Raw genomic sequence first — 15957 nt, 5'->3', positions numbered from 1 at the left:
GGGACGGCCCAGCTCGCGAGGCTCAAGCCCAGCACCCCAGGGCCCCTGCCCACCTTCTGCTTGTAACAGACCCCTGCGGGTCACGAGCCCCACCCCCCACGGTGACGGGGGCAGGGCAGCAGCACGTGGTGACACCGGCCCACCGGAGGGCTGCCCTGAGCCAGGTCAGGCCAGGGCGGGAGGACAGCGGCCCTTGTCTCCCGGCGTGGAGCTCGGCGGTCACCCAGAGCTGAGCTGGTGAGAGAGGGCCCGGGGGGCAGAGACCACGAGCCCTGGCAGGATCCCAGGGCAGCTCAGCCGCCTCGGGGGCCGGTCACCCCTGCCTGCCCCACCCTGGTGACATTCGCTCACATCTGCCACCCCGTCTCGGCCCTCCTGAATTGTGTATGTCACGTGCACCCTGAGACCCCAGGTAGGGACACACACTGCCTGGCCGAGGGCCGCCGCAAACATCACAGTCCGACCGTGGCACGCCCCTGCCGACCCCCGCGCAAGGAGGCCCTGCTGGGGACTCGCCGCACACCTGCACAGACCCTCCCCGCGCGGCGGCGGCATCACTCCGGCCCGGCCTCCCGGCGCTGAGGACAGCCCCAGCCTCCCCCGTGTGGTCAGGCGGCCATGACGACCCTGAAGACCCACGGACGGAGCCCAGACACCCCCCACCCCCACCCCGCACGCCAGCGGGGGCTGTTTTCGCACCACGCACGCGGGGCGGGCCAGACCGCCACCACCAGCTTCTGCTCCGCCTTGGAGAACACAGCCCCCACCCTGGCGTACGATGTCCCCAAGAACCGGGAACTTGGGAGGGGCTGCGGGTTGCTAAGCGGGTGGGGGGTTTCGGTGTCACAGGATGGAGATGACGGGGTGACGGCCACACGGCTGTGGGAATGGACTTGATGTCAGTGAGCGGTGCACCTACACATGGTTCCGATGGTACCTTTTATGGGATGTGTAACTCAGCACCATAAGAAACTGGAAACAGAACCAAACACGACAACCAGGCCTGTACCCAAGGACCAGACACAGCAGGTTTGGGTCATCCACCTCCAGAAGCTACTGCCCCAAAGGGTGGAGCAGCCACGCGGTGAATGGCCACCTCGCTGGGAGGAGACGGTCACATCGCACCCACCCACCACGGTGCCTGCGTTCACGGAGGGCATCCATGGGCCGCTGAATGCTCACACCCGCTGGGCCCAGATGGTTCCCCAGCACGTCACAAAGCCAGTCTTCCCCGGGCGTCCGGTCACAGCTGAGCTCCTGCACACCCTCTGAGGTAAGGCCACGTGTGAATAGGTGCACACGTGGCCCCGCCGTGTACACGGGAGCTGGCTCCGGATCCGCACTCCCTCTCCCGGTGGGGTCATCGCCCCCGCCGCCGAGGGCAGCAGAGGGACCAGAGCCCACATTCCAGACACACACCCGGCACCCGGCAACCGCAGCCCAGGGACCCCTGGAGGCCTAATTAGGAGACCTAATTAGCGAGCAGGAAGTAGCCCTCCAATTAAACCTTAGCTTGCATCTGAAGATAAAACCCTGGCAGGACCCCAGGCTTCCTCTTGTCATCCCGCCCTGCACAGCCTCGTTTCTGGGACCCTGTGTCTTTTCAAAGCCAAGAAAGGGTTGAAGGAGCCAGAATCCTGGAGTCTGCGGACACTGCGGGGTGGGTGGGCTGCCCAGCTGTGCGCCCGAGGAGTGAGGACCAGCCCCGGGCAGGGGTGCAGGAGGCCAGCGTGGGGGGCGATGGGGGTGGCCACAGGGCATGGTGCCGTGCCCACCAGCCTTGCCCGCCCAGTCAGTCTTTGCCCCGACGGTCCCCAGCCTCCCTCCCCAGCCTGTCCTCCAATCATCTGGATGCCCCCACATCTCCCGGTATACGCTGTCCCTCCCAAACCCAGTCTCGGCGGGTGTCCTCCCCGGGGGGCAGGGGCGGGGGGCAGCTTCCCCTCAGCCCCACCCTGCCTGCCCCGCAGGTCTCCCACATCCCGGCGCTCTTCCGGGAGAAGCCAGGTGCGGAGACCGACCCAGGCACCATCAATGTTTGACAAGCTCACCAACCAAGGACCTCATCTTTGGATCAACCGTCTTTTCACAGTCAACAGAAGGCCCCGGTCCGTCAGTCATCTCCTGACACCGAGAGACATTAAAACTACTCTCTCCCTGATGCACGCAGCATCTCAGTGGATTTGTGCAAAGGGGCTCATTTGCTCTGTCTTATAATTATCCCGGGCCTGTTAACCTAAGGCAGCACTCACTGTGCTACTGTGAGATGGAGGTGGTTAACAGCATTCAAACAACCCGCGTCCTCGGCTCCGGCAGCACAGCAATCCCTTTAAAAGGCTCACGGAGCTTAAACAGACACAGCGTCCAGACCGCTGCGTGGGGGCAGGGGCGCACGGGCCTCATCGGCCGAGGCCGCGGAGCTGAAAGGAGACTGTCCGCTAAGGAGGGACTCCCTCACAACAGGCCCGTCAAGGCAGGGTCCCGGGAGCTAATTTTAACCTCCGCAGAGGCTCACGCAGCCTCTTTGAATTAGAATTACCCCCAGTCTCCAGGCAGGACAAAGCAGCCGTCAGGAGGTCAGATCTGCCCGGAGAAACCACAGCAGAACAGGGAAGGGGGCCTGGGGGCCTATCTGGGGGACCGCAGCGTGCCCCCCCCACAACCCCAGGCCCTGCCCTTCCTGGCCCGGAGGAACGGACCCAGGGGAAGCCTGGCCTCCGGACTGCAGCTTTGGCAACGCTGTCCGAGGGTCACTGTGGCCCCAGACCCACCCCGCGCAGCTTCTAGAAGGCTTTCCTCTGGGACCTCGAGCTGGCTCCGTCTCTAGGGAAAGCTGTTCCGCTGCCCAACGGGCCTTGGTGTGGAGGGTGAGCGGACGTCAGTGTCGCAGCCCCGCGAGAGCCCCGGGCCTGGGCCCTCTGTGCCCTCCGCGCCCGGCTGAGCGACAAGACCCCCCGAGACCTGGGCTGAGAGACCACAGTGGTGGGGAGCTCAGCGGACGGCCCACCCCGAGGCCCCCGGGGTTAATGGCCTGCGCGCCGGGAGGCACACCCAAGCCCCGCGCCGACAGGCCCGGGGGGCCGGCCTCGGCCTCCTGCCGGCGGGCCTTACCTTGCCAAAGCTGCCCTTCCCGATGGCGCGCAGGATCTGGAAGTGGTCCAGGTTCACTGCAGAGAGAAGAGAGGGACGCTGGGTGAGGTGGCAGAAAGGCCCCGTGGCTGCAGCAGTCCCCTGAGGGCCCCCCAGCGCTGCAGGGCACCCCTGCAGCCTGCCAGCGGCCCACCTCACCCTGGGAGGGGTCAGCCGCGGCGCCGCAGGGCGGGCCTGAGCCGAGGCAGAGGGGAGGCATCTGGGGGCCGTGCAGCCCCTCGTCCCGGGCTCCCCGTGGGGTGAGGCCAGGCCACGATGAGACAGAGTGGAAGGCACCCAGGGCAGCTCAGCTCAGTCCCGGGCACCCGGCACCCCCAGTGAAAGCAGCCCCCAACCCACAAAGACCCACAGAGAGGGGGCCCGGAGCCTCAGAAGGGCCCCCCGCTTTGAGTCTCGGAGTGGGGGGGGGCTGTGCCTCGTGGGCGTCTCTGGACCCGCTTCAGGGGAGCCTGCGATGGCCCCAGGATTCATACCAGGGCCGTCCACAGCCTGAGCGAAACCACTGCAGACCTTATTTCTATCGGACAGCAAGCCCCCCGCCCCGGAGACACTGCAGCTTTTCCAATTGTCACAACTCTCCTGAAAGATGCTCCTGTTCCGCACATCAGCCTGTCAGCGTGAAGCCCTGCGGAGGGGAGAGGGTGTGGGCCGCTTTCCGGGGCCCCCGCCTCCGTTTCCAGCCTGACGCTTTCTCCTCACACACAACACGCCGGTTCTAACGTCCACGTGGGTTTACCCCTCGCACTGCTCGGGGCAGCCGGTGTCTGCCCAGAGCCCAGGACAGCCTGGCCGTGGCCCCCCGGGTCTGCCGCCCAGGTCTGCGTCCCCCAGGTCTGTGTCCCCCTGGGTCTGCGTCCCCCCGGGTCTGTGTCCCCCGGGTCTGTGTCCCCCCGGGTCTGTGTCCCCCGGGTCTGTGTCCCCGGGTCTGTGTCCCCCGGTCTGCGTCCCCCCGGGTCTGTGTCCCCCAGGTCTGTGTCCCCCAGGTCTGTGTCCCCAGGACTGTGTCCCCCCAGGTCTGCGTCCCCAGGTCTGCGTCCCCAGGTCTGTGTCCCCAGGTCTGTGTTCCCCCAGGTCTGGGTCCCCCAGGTCTGCGTCCCCCAGGTCTGCATCCCCCCAGGTCTGTGTCCCCCAGGTCTGTGTCCCCAGGACTGTGTCCCCCCAGGTCTGCGTCCCCAGGTCTGTGTCCCCCAGGTCTGCATCCCCAGGTCTGTGTCCCCAGGTCTGTGTTCCCCCAGGTCTGCGTCCCCCCAGGTCTGTGTCCCCCAGGTCTGCGTCCCCCCAGGTCTGTGTCCCCAGGTCTGTGTCCCCCGGGTCTGTGTCCCCCGGGTCTGCATCCCCCGGGTCTGCCGCCCAGGTCTGTGATCTGCCAGGTGTCGGGGGTGGTGACCAGGTGTGGCAGGCCCAAGACAAACGGGTCCACGTGTCACAGAGCAGAGCCGTGGCACAGACCCGAGCGGGCACAGCCCATGAGGAGGCCAGCCCCGGGCTGCTCCCGCCTCCCGGTCCCCAGCGCCCGCCCCAGCTCAGGAGCTGCCCCTTGAAGCCACTCCGACACGCAGGCACTGCGGCTCTGTGCACGCGTCCTGTGCTCCCCACGGCACCCCACCGTCAAAGAGCCTTGTCCCGTCCACCATCACGTTACAGGGCAGCCTTGACCCCCCCGGGGAAAACCCAACGCACCCGTGGCTGCCCGGCGCGGTGCGGCTGCTCAGGCCCCGCCAGAGGAGACCAGAGGCCCTGCCGCCCGCCTCTCCACCAGACGGTTCAGGAACGCTGGTCTCCAGCGCCGCCTGCGGGTGAGCGTGTGTGCGTGCACGTGACTGTGCGTGTGCGTGTATACATGTGAGCACGTGTGCGTGTGTACATGCGTGTGTGTGCATGTGTGTGCACATGTGTGTGTCCGTGAGCGTGTGTGTGTGAGCATGTGTATGTGTGAGCGTGTGCGCATGGGTGCGTCCGTACACGTGTGTGCACGTGTGCGGGAGGGGCACGCGCGGGGGAAGGGAGGGTGGAAGTGCGGGAGCTGGGGGCTGAGGAGGGGGCCCAGCGCGAGACCCCAGCACAGCGCCTCCCCCAGCCGCGCGTCCTGCCCGCCAGCGGGGCTCACCCCTCCCATCTGGGGATGGACTCTGGCACCCAGAGGGGACAAAGGTGCCGAGACCGGCACGGCAGGAGGACACTGCCCTGCGTGGGCAGCGGAAGGGCCGCGTGCTGGCAGACCCTGCGGGGCCCTTCTCCGCAGGGCGCTTGTCGGCCTGCACCAGCAGAGCTGGGCTGAGCAGGCAACCCCAGCACCAGCTCCCACATGCAGAGAGGTGGATGGCGGGGCAGCCCCAGCCCTTGTAGGGACAGCATCCCTGTGCCAACCTAGGACTGGCCTCTGCGACCGGCACCTGTGTGACCTGGGGGTCTGAGCAGGCCCTCGTGGGCAGTGGGGAGCGGATGGGTGGTCGGGGGCACAGGGCAACCTGGGAGAAGGCTCTGCGGGTGGTTCAGGACCCAGGGCCCTCTCCACCCAGCTGCCCACCTGCCCAGTCTCCTCCTGGGTGCAGCCTGCTGCTGCCCGGAGGCCCCGGGCTCCATCCTCACTCGTCAGAAGCCCAGGAGGCCCGCACGCCCACGTGCCTGCGGTCTGCACAGCCTGCGCTGCGCCCACACGGAGCTGAGGACGGGGACGTGTCCCGCGCCCACCCTAGGAACTGCCCGAGAGCCTGCTGGGGGCGTCCCGCTGTGCACGGCCTGCCCAGCGCCTTGGGGCCGGGAGGTCCAGTCCCGCGGGCCGGGAGCGGAAGTCAGCACCTCCCTTCCCGAGGCCGTGGCACCCCTGCACCCACCCGCAGCCCCGCGGGGCCCTGAGCACGGGCGCCCGAGGTCTGCAAGTTAGCAAGATGCTCAGCAAGAAACTCACCACTGGAGACAAAACGGCATTAAGTAAGAGGTCAGAAGCACGAGGAAGCCGGTGCCGCTCCCCACCCCCCGTGAAGGGAGCGCACCACGGGGCTGAATAGACAGGTTCGGGGAGGGAGGGGCGGGGGGGGCTGCGGGCACCGGGCCAGGCTGCAGGGCGAGCTCGGCGCCGCGGGAAGCCCGGCCTGGCCACCCCGGTCCTCCCCAGCCTGCGGTCCACGCTGGGCCGCCCACAGTGCCAGCTCTGTGGTTTTGACACCAGCATCCCCACTTCCTAAGACGCCAGCAGGGCAGCTGCAGGACGGGATCCCAGGCAGCAGACGGCACGGCGGGTGGTCGGGGAAGCCGCTCGGGGACGATGCGGGCGGCACAGGAGCCCCCGGCATGACTGACGGGCATCTCGAGGGCAGTGGGCCGCGTCCCCGGGCAGGCCCAGGGCTGGGCAGGGTGCACACGACATCAGACCAGAGGCCACGAGCAAGGACCACCCCAGAGGGTGGCGGCCTCGGCCCCAGCGCCGCTGCTCAGCGGCACAGCCGGCCCGCGCCCCTCCACGTGCGCCTCCAGCCCACCCTGCTGACCAGCTCTGCCCTCCGGCGACTGGGGGCTCCACCCGGATGCCCAGGTCCAGTCGACCCCCGCCCAGCCTGCCCCGGCGGCTCCCACCCCCCGGAGACCCTGCCCCACAGCCCCCCGAGGGGAGTCTGAGACCAGCTGCGGCTCTGGGCCCGCCCCCCCAGCCCCATGCCTGCTTCGGGCAACGCGGGAGGCCCACCCACCGCGGGGAGGGCCAGACCGGCACGTCCCGTGACTGCCCCCCCACCCCCCGAGCGCCCGGGCGATGCTTTCAGCCCCGCCTCTGGCTCTCGTCATCGGGCACTCGCTGGAGGCGGGCGCGAGGGAAACCCACCGCCGGGGATGCGTCAGAACACTGGTGGTCGGGTTGGCCGGCAGCCGTGCTGTAATCAGGAGGGTGGAGGGAGAGCCGCGCCGCAAACACCGCCACCACCCGGACGCCCGCGAGCGCCCCTGCAGTCCTGCTGGCAAAGCGCGTCAAGGTCCCCCGGCACGGAATCCGGCGTCTCGGCAAGAAGAGGAGGGGCTGGGGCTGCGGGAGCCAAAGGCGCACAGGGGGACGCGTGCGTGCGCGGGGCAGGGGTCCCAGGGCAGAGAGGAGTTGGGGGGACCCTGCTCGTCCACCCTCCTCCCGACTTCCCAGCTGCTGCGTAGGCGTCAGAGCCACTGCTGGGCAAAGGTCAGCCCCCTCGTCAGTGACCCAGGGAGGGGCCCGGGCCACCGGCTCGAGGGACCGGTGTTTCCGTGACGGGTGTGGCCGTGCAGCGCTGTGGCACACCTTCCCCTGCGTTCGACACCTCCCGGATTACAACGAAGGTCAAAGGAGAAGGTAGCTCAGCTCCAGCAGTCCTGTCTGGCCTGGACCCTCCTCTGCCAGGAGCCTACGTCCTGCACAAAGGAAGCCTGTGTGTGGGGCCCACGGGAGACCGCGGGACCCCACCCGTGGCGACCCAGGCACCGGCGCAGACGCCTCGCGGGGCAGATAGGTATTTTAAAATGAAGGTTTTGAGAATATTTATTCTTCAAGGAAGGCATCTCTTCGCAGAGCTGGCCGTGGGAAGCACAGCCGTTGCTGTGAAAATAGGTCATCTTGACCCAACCGACGGCACGCGCGTGGAAGCAGGTTTTCACTCTATTTCGCAGGGGCTGAGGGGCCAACACCAACCCCCTGCACGGCCCACAGCCTCGGGGGAGCCCACCCAGGCCCTCTTGGAGGGCCCTGGCTTGGGTCAGGGTCATGGCCTGCGCCCAGCGGTCACGGGCCACTTTCCTTACAACCTGTCTCAGCGCTAAACCCAGCAGCCCAGACAAAGCTCTGTCCCCCTAAGGAGCCTTCAACCGTGTTCCCAGGTGGGCTGCTTCTTGCCCACTCTCAGGGCTCCCCCAGGAGGCCCCCGCCCCCAGGGAAAAGGCAAGGAGCTCTCTTCCAGAAGCACGGTCAGCGGTCTGACGGCTCCGTCTCCAGCGGGACTAACACATCGTCCCTGGCTTCCCGCTCACTGCCTTTGCTGTCCAGACACAGGCGCCCCGGCGCCATCACGTGCAGCTGCCCCGTGGGTCCCGCCGATGGCTGGGAGGGGGCAGGCCACAGGCTCGTGGGCAGAGGGGCTGGAGGGAGATGAGGGGGCGCCGCTCCCCGAGCACCTGGGCAAGGCCACAGAGAAAGCCAAACGCTGGCTCTCGTGCAGGGACCACGGGGTCCAAAGCAGAGGCGAGGTGATGTCTGAACACGTTTCCCCAAAAATAAAGGGACCCGCCCTCCGCGTGCGCCTGGCCCAGCATTGATCCCGACCTGAGGAGAGCAACACCCTGGCGCGGACCCCCGTCAGAGCCCAGCCCTCGGGTCAGCGCCACCCCCGCGGGCAGAGGGCCCTCCCAACAGGCCATCGTGGGAGAGCACTGGGTCCTGCTGAAGAGGCCAGGTGCCGAAGGCAGTCCCTTCCTAAGCCAGGGCTTTTCTTAAAACAGACAGAAAGCTGCCCCCAGCAAGGCAGGCAAGAGAGAAGATGGGCCCTGGAGAGTAAAAACAGACAGGCGGCAGCCTGGTGAGTCACCGCCATGGTTGCCAGTGAGGCTGCAGGAGCCCGGGGGCGGGTGCTCCCTGCAGGCTGGGGGGCAGCCCTGCTCCCAACCCACCTCCCCCAACATCCTAATGTCTCGGGACCTGAGACAGCGTGCGTACAAGGTGAGCTGCCCACGGCCGGAGGGCAGCCCGGGCCCGGGCTGGACCCAGAACCCAGACCGGGTCTGCCCTTTCCCAGCCTGCCCCCAGAGCATCCTCACCCTCGGGAGACCCCCACCCCGAAGGTGGGGCTCACGGGGAAAGCTGTAATAGAAAACCACAGGTCACACACGCTGGAAATTCAAACAGAACTCGCCTGGATGTTCTCGTACACCCTGTGACCCAAAACACCCTCCAGGAGAAGCATCCCTGTCCCCGCAGAGCCGCACGGCCACAGCGCAGCTCCCGGCCGACCTGTGCAGGCTGCCTCCCAGGGCGCCCCGCCACCCTCCTGTCTACGCGGACACCCGCATGCACGGCGGGCGCTCGGCAGACGGTCATTTCAGAGACACAGCTTGACCCGCTCACCATCACCTGTCCTCCGGGGCCACGGGTCTGCGGGGACCGAGACGCAACAGGCCGAGAGGAGCAGGCCGGGAGCGGGCCGTCTGCAAAAGCCCCACGGCCATCCCTGCATTTACTTCTCAGAGCAACTGCGCGATGAGGGCAGACGACCCCTGAGCGCCCAGCAGGCCCGGTGAGGGACCGGGGAGGAGAAGGATGGCGTCCTCCGCCTGCCTGCTCTGCCCTGCGTGGGCCCCGTGACCAGGGGCTTCCTTGGCCCCTGAAGACGTCTCGAGACCCCCGGGGAAGGAGGGTGAAACCCAGGAGGCGGGGAATCAGGCGTCTGCTCTGGCCTGGACGCTAGGCTCCGGAGGAGCGGGGCGGGCCACCTCGAGGGGCTCCTGGGCACCCGGCGACGGCCGAGCACCACGCGCACTGCCCACCCGTGCGGGGGGACCCGTCAGCAGACCCCGTGCGAGGGGTGCAGGCCTCCGTGCCCGAGGCCACCCTCCTGCAGTCCCGGGGTCCTGGCCCCGCCCCTCGGCGGGGGTGGGGAGGGTGGGGCAGCTTCTCACACGCCTCCCCCACGCAGGGGCCGGCCCCTCCTGCCACCTGAGACACCCCCGCACCCACGCCCGCCGGGCCACCCTGCTCCCTTCAGGCCCCGCAGAGGGCTCCCCACCCAGAGGGTCCCCCAGCCTGCCGGGGGGCGGGGGGGACACCCGGAGGGGCCCTGCACCTTCCGCCACCACAGCCCCTTCCCAGCACAGGGCCCTCACCCTGTCCTCCCTGAGAAGCAGGCTCGACCGGGATGCGGCCGCGGCCAAGAGACAGCAGAGGCCTCTGGGGGCCCGGGTTCCGGAACAACCCGGCTTCTGGCGCCCAGGGATGCGCCGGGGCTGGGGGCCCTGCGAGGCTGCAGCCTGAGACCAACAGGCAGCGGACGCTGCACTGGCCGCCCGGGGACTGGGGGTGGCGGTCTGCGTTCAGGACGGGCTTTGGCCCGTAGCGCACCCCCATAGCGAAGGGAGTGCCTCCCCGCCCGGCCCGCGCGCGCACACACACCCCCGCCTATCCTGGAGCCCGTCGGCCTCAGTCTGGAGTCGTGTTCCAAGATCTGAGAGCGACAAGCCCAGATGGCCCCGGAAACCTTCATAAATTAGTGATTAAGGAACAGCCGGATCCATAAAGCGTCTCCGGCCGGCTGGGCCTAGCTGCCCCGGGCCCGCAGGGAGGTCGCCGGGACGGACGCCCCTTCACCGGCCGGGGCCGGGGCATCTGTGCCCCCCGGGCCACCCAGAGGCTCCTGCCGTCCAGGGCCCACCGCTGGCCGCCTCCCACCACCTGCGGGGCTCAGCACCCCCGTACCACCAGCAGGACGACCTCCAGGACCCCCTCCAGGACCCCCCGGCCACTGGGCGCCCGCCCCGGCTGCGGAACCTGCCCGGGGGCTCCCAGTCCCACCAGGGCTCCCAGTCCCGACGTGCAGGCAGGAGTGCACCGAGGGAGCCGGGCGCTGGGAGGACGCGTCCCGGCTCAGCTGTGGGCGGGGACGGGGGAGAAAGCCCTGGGGAGCAGCCGGGCCCCGGGCCCCGAGCCCCGAGCCGGGCTGCCCAGCAGAGCACAGCGACCCCTCTCCTGACACAACCCGCCCCTCCGTCCGCAGCGCTGCCGGGAGGCCCCAGCACACGTGAGCCCTGAGTGTGGGGGGCGTGCCTCCCGGGTACCGGGGGCCAGCCCTGGGAGCCCAGCAACGCGCCCACCAGGGAGGGCATCAGGCCCCGGGCGCAGACCGCCCGCAGAGACGGGGCGGGGCCCCCTCCGGGGACGAGCAGCTCCCTGGGGGCCTGGGTCCGCGGCAGCCCACCCCCTGGCGCCTGAGAGCCGGGCCGGCCGGGAGCACGCGGTCTGCGGGGCCTGTGTCCTGGGGCAGCACAGCTGCCCACGGAGGGGTCGGGCCGCATGGAGGGAGGCCAGCTCCTGCAGGGGCTGAGAGGACGGTCCAGATCCCTAGGGATACGGGAAGGTCCCTGGTGAGAAGTCAAGGCCTATACGCGGCAGGAGGTGCTTGGCTTGGCCCAGGGGCTGGAAAAAGTTCCATCTGTCTAAGCGTCCTTCCACCTGCCTGTCTGCAGGCTCTGGGCTCCCGGCCACCGCCCTGCCAGGACCCTGCCAGGACCCTGCCGCCTTCCCCAAAGAGGCAGGACAGAGGGGCCTCCAAGGAAGCGCTGGAACCTGACGGCCAGAGGCTGGATCCAGGGGGCACCGAGGTCCCTGGGCACCACCAAGCAGCCGTGCCAGGAAGACGGGGCGCAGGCCCGGCGCCCGCCACTGGCCGCCTACTCTCGGGCCCTGTGGACTTGACGGCCGTCGGGGCCTCGTGTAAGGGGCGTCACAGAGTCCGTCCTCCCGCGTCTGGCTGACTTCACTGAGCATCGTGTCCTCCGGGTTCTTCCGGGTCACAGCACGTGTGGGAATGTTCTTCCTTTCCGAGGCGGAACCAGATTCCACGGAAGGAGAGCCCCCGTTTCCTTACGCCTCCATCCGTGCTGGACGCCAGGTTGCTCCCATGATCTAGCTGCTGTGAACCTGGTGTGCAGGCGTCTCTTTAAGACCTGCTTTCAGTTCCTTTGGATACATACCCGGAAGTGGAACTGCTGGATCACGTGGTGACTGAGTGGTTTCTGAGGGACCGCGACCCTCTTCCCCGGTGTCCTCACCAGCACGTGTTGTTTTCTGGGGATTTTTTTCGGAGGGGCGCCCTGGGGATCCACGAGCAATCGGGGGTGCAGGGTGCCACCCGCGGCCTGACTGAGAAGGGGTGTGTGTGCGAACACACGTGTCTCCACGTGTGTTCGCACATTTACACACACAGGCATGTATGTGTGTGCAGAAATTGACCTGTGCCCAGGCCTGGCTGGCCCCTCACCCACCCGAGTTCCAGGCCCCCAGAGGCGCCCACACCATGGCCTCGGGCTGTGCTGTCCGCAGCACCGCGCAGACTGAATGCTGCTTTTACCCGCTCCTTCCCCCAGCGGGGCCCCCAGACCGCAGGCTGGGAGACCATCCTTACTCGACCTGGGCGCCTTCCCCTGCAGCCTCCCCACATGCCCCCACCAGGTGGGAACCCCAGCCCTGCGCGTCCAGCCCTGCACGTCCTCCCCTCCGCCGGGACCTGGATGTACCCAGCCACCTGGGGGACACGCAGGACGTCAGAGCCTCCTCTGCAGTTTCCCTCAAATGCTCACCATAGAGCTTCGGGGACGGGGCCCCTGCGGGGCAGGTCACTCCAGGTCTACACCTGCCTCATCAGATCCATCTCCCTTCACGTGGCGGCTGGCTTACTATTGGTCCTGCCCCAGCACAGCCTCAGCCGTTGCCATGGTTTCCTGCTTCTGGACAGGGGCAGGGCAGACACGTCACCAAGGCCCAGGGCCACGCACATCAGAACACAAATGGCATTAAGTTTAACTCAGGAAAGAAAAAGCGCAGGCAAAGCCCTGGTGCTGGGAAACCAAGGGTCGCAAGGCAGGGGCTCCCGCGACAGCGCCGCCCCACCCCCGCCCCCAGGAGTGGTCCCACGCCCGCGCCATCAGACGTGGAGACTGGCTGCCAGCGGCCTGGGCGGGACCCTGCCTGCTGAGCTGCAGACACACCAGGGCCCGCCCGGAAGGGAGAGGCCGGCCGAGGTCAGGACAGCGCAGCCTCCGAGCAGGTGGCGGGCTCGGAAGACCAGGCGTGGTGTCACTGAGGCGGAACCCCGGGGACGGTGTGATGCTCCGCCCCTCCCGCGTGTGGGGGAGCCGCAGGGCCCAGGCCCCAGCCCCACATGCAGGCTCCCACGCTGTGACCCTCGGGGCTGAGCCTTTCCAGGGCAAGAGGTCCCAGGTGGTGTGTGTGGGACAGGCCCAGTGCCAGGGCCGGCCAGGACCCTCCCCAGGAGGCCGGGACCCCGCTGGCCAGGCCCCCAGAGACGGCAGTGGATGGTGGGCGAGGGCTGGGCACCGTGCCACTCCAGGCGCGGGTCCATGGAGGCTCACACCCACAAGGCGCCATCAGGAGCCTGCGCCGCACACTGGCACCAGGCACACTGGCACCGGGCACACTGGCACCGGCCCGCAAGCTCCGGAGGCACTGCTCGCCCGCACGTGGCGGCCACGTGGCACCCTCGTCATCCCATGGGGAGGGAAGCCGGGAGACAAGGCCCCGTCCAAGTTTGCTCCGCACACCACCACGGCGCCCATGGGCTCCCGACGTGGCCGAGGCCCAGAGCCACGATGCCCAGAGGGCTGGCTGAGCCCCGTCTCCTTCCAGTCCCCCCGCGGCTGGGCTTTCCCCCTGGATCCCTCCAGGAGGCTCAGGCTGGGCCCTCGTCCCCTCCGTCATCCCTGTGGGAGCGGGGATGGCGGTCAGACTGGCTCCCACCCCTTCGGTGGAACTCGGGGCGCGAGCACACCCTAGCCACAGTCACTGCTTCCCTCGAAGCGAGCAGGCCAGCCCAGCACCCGCATGTCACACCAGTGGCCCCAATGTGCATCTGGGAGGTGCTGGACTGTCTCCCTGGGAAGTCACCTGCCCCCTGTGCCCTCCGTCCCTACGGCCAACACTTGCCCCCCACCCTGGGCTGGAGCCAGGCCGCTGTGGAACCAGAGTAGATGCAGGTGTTTCCTGCAGGTCCAGGCTCCTTGGAGAGGATGCAGAAACAGAAGGCGCCCAGGGCTTCTCGAGGGCGAATCACACATAAGCTCCCTGCCCAGCTCCTCCAGCCCGTCCCATCCACTCGGAGGGGCAGGACCGTCCACACCATGCCTGCAGTGGCCTGGCAGCCCCTGACGTGGGAGGAAGGAAGCAGGCACGGGGTCCCGGGGCCGGTTCTGTTCCAGTGAATCAACCCCACACAGGTGCACCGACACCCCGTGAGGGGAGCACAGGGCTGGGGGCCGCTGGAAAGTTCCAGCTCGGGCCGGGCGGGGTCCACGGTGAGAAAAGACAGGAAACAGAAGAGGACGACAGGAAGCGCGTGGGGGCCCTGAGGTGGCGCTGGACCCACAGACAGACGTGGCCGAGGACTGCGGACGCAGAGCCCGGGAAGCAGGCGGGGTGAGGGCGGGAGCAGGGGTGCAGGGACCCCCAGCAGGGCCTGGAGGTGGACACGACCCCACGCCCGTCAGCCTGCGATGGATAAAGGCGACGTGGGCCGTCCACACAATGAGATACTATTCAGCCATAAAAGGGGTGCAGCTCCGTATCCGCTGGGGCACGGACGAACCTGGAGGACACATGCTGAGTGACAGCAGCCAGCCCCGAACACCATGGTGCAGGGCTCACGTGCCACAGTGTCTGGGACACGCAGACCAGAGACGGCAGTGGACGGTGGCCACCGGGAGAGGGCCTTGACAAGGCCCTGGACCTAGACAGAGGGGGCCCGCACAGCCCTGGAAATGCACCGAAAGCTGCTGAGTTGTTCACTTGAAAATGGTGAATTTTATGTGGACTTGCCCTCAATAAAAAAAATTAGTGTTATTTAACGAGTTACTCACAACCGAATCGGATCTGCACAGGATACATCTGCGTTTCCTATTCAAGATGACGGCCCTGGGTGGGACTTGGGGGCAGGACGGTCCTTAACCCCATTCTTCCGTGATGGAAGAGGTAGAGGAGTCACGTGTGTAGCTAAGGCAGCTTTGTTCTGACAGTAAACGACGCTAAGTTCATAAAAGTCCCAGCCTCATCCATCAAATCTGCACTTTATTTATATTCAGCCTAGTTTCGAAAAAGGACTGGAGGCAGTGACCCGTTTCCTTGGCCCGTCCCTGCAGCAGAGCAGTGGGTTCTGTCTGGAAATACGTGGGAGCCGACACGACGGCCCCGGGAGGAGCCGAGCTCTGGGGACTCAGCCCTCCAGCTGGCACAGGCCGCCTTCCCCTTCAGCCCAGCCCTCCGGGGACCCAGCTCCCAGTCACCCACTGCCCGGGCCTGGCCCGTCACACTGAAGCGGGGCTCCTGGACGTGGGGTGGCAGGTGGGCCAGAGGCTGGAGGGGAGCATCACACCCCGGGGAGCCGGCGGAGCCTGAGGCCAGAGCGAGGACAGCGGAGCTGAGGTGGGGGGCGAGACTGTCAGTGCCAGTTGCCCCCTCCCCCAGCCTTCCCAGTCCTCAAGCCATGTCCCCTCCTCACTGAAGGCCCTTGAGTTCGGGTCCCCAAGGCCAGGCTGCCTCTGACTCAGCCGGGGCCGCCTGTGCGTGGCATGGCTGGCTCTGCGTCTTCCGTCTGGCCTGCTGTCTATCCTGAACGGACGCCCTGAGGTCATGCCCTCGGTGTCCACGTGGTGATGACCACTGACATCCGCCACACAGAGGCCCGCTCTTCTCCAGGGGCCCTTGTTCTTCCTTAAACGTTTTCAATCCGTCTGTCAAGTGCTTCGGAATTCAGTGAGTCCATACATCAATTTGGAGAAGGTGGACCTCTTTCCGGTATTCATATCCCTCATTTATTTAGGGCCCCTTTGCTCCACACACATGTTGCACATCTTTCATTAGTTGTTGCCGGTGTACAAGGTATTTTAAGAGCTTTCCTGAGGCATAACTTACACACAATCAACTAAACCCCTGAGGTGTCGGATGGATCAGTCTGGCATGGGCACCCCCGGAACGGTCACCACAGTCAGGAGCAGCTTGTCACAGGTCTCTGTTAGGAGAGCAGAGGGCTGCCTTCGAGGGGAAGAATGTACTTGCCACACACATGTCTGCAATATCCA

At 67.3% G+C, this 15957-nt stretch overlaps 1 protein-coding gene across 1 annotated transcript in view; it reads right to left on the bottom strand.

Annotated features, from left to right (window-relative positions):
* STK32C (serine/threonine kinase 32C) overlaps positions 1-15957 on the bottom strand; it is an 81670-nt gene that overhangs the window by 32286 nt on the left and 33427 nt on the right. Inside the window, exon 2 of the mRNA XM_057735721.1 lies at positions 3112-3167. Within this exon, the coding sequence (XP_057591704.1) occupies positions 3112-3167 (56 nt within the window). The remainder of the gene's footprint in view (positions 1-3111; positions 3168-15957) is intronic.

Source organism: Hippopotamus amphibius, chromosome 5 (assembly GCF_030028045.1).
Source record: "Hippopotamus amphibius kiboko isolate mHipAmp2 chromosome 5, mHipAmp2.hap2, whole genome shotgun sequence".
NCBI lineage: Eukaryota > Metazoa > Chordata > Mammalia > Artiodactyla > Hippopotamidae > Hippopotamus > Hippopotamus amphibius.
Note: the sequence above shows the minus strand (reverse complement) of the source record. Positions and strands in the feature narration are given on the sequence as shown.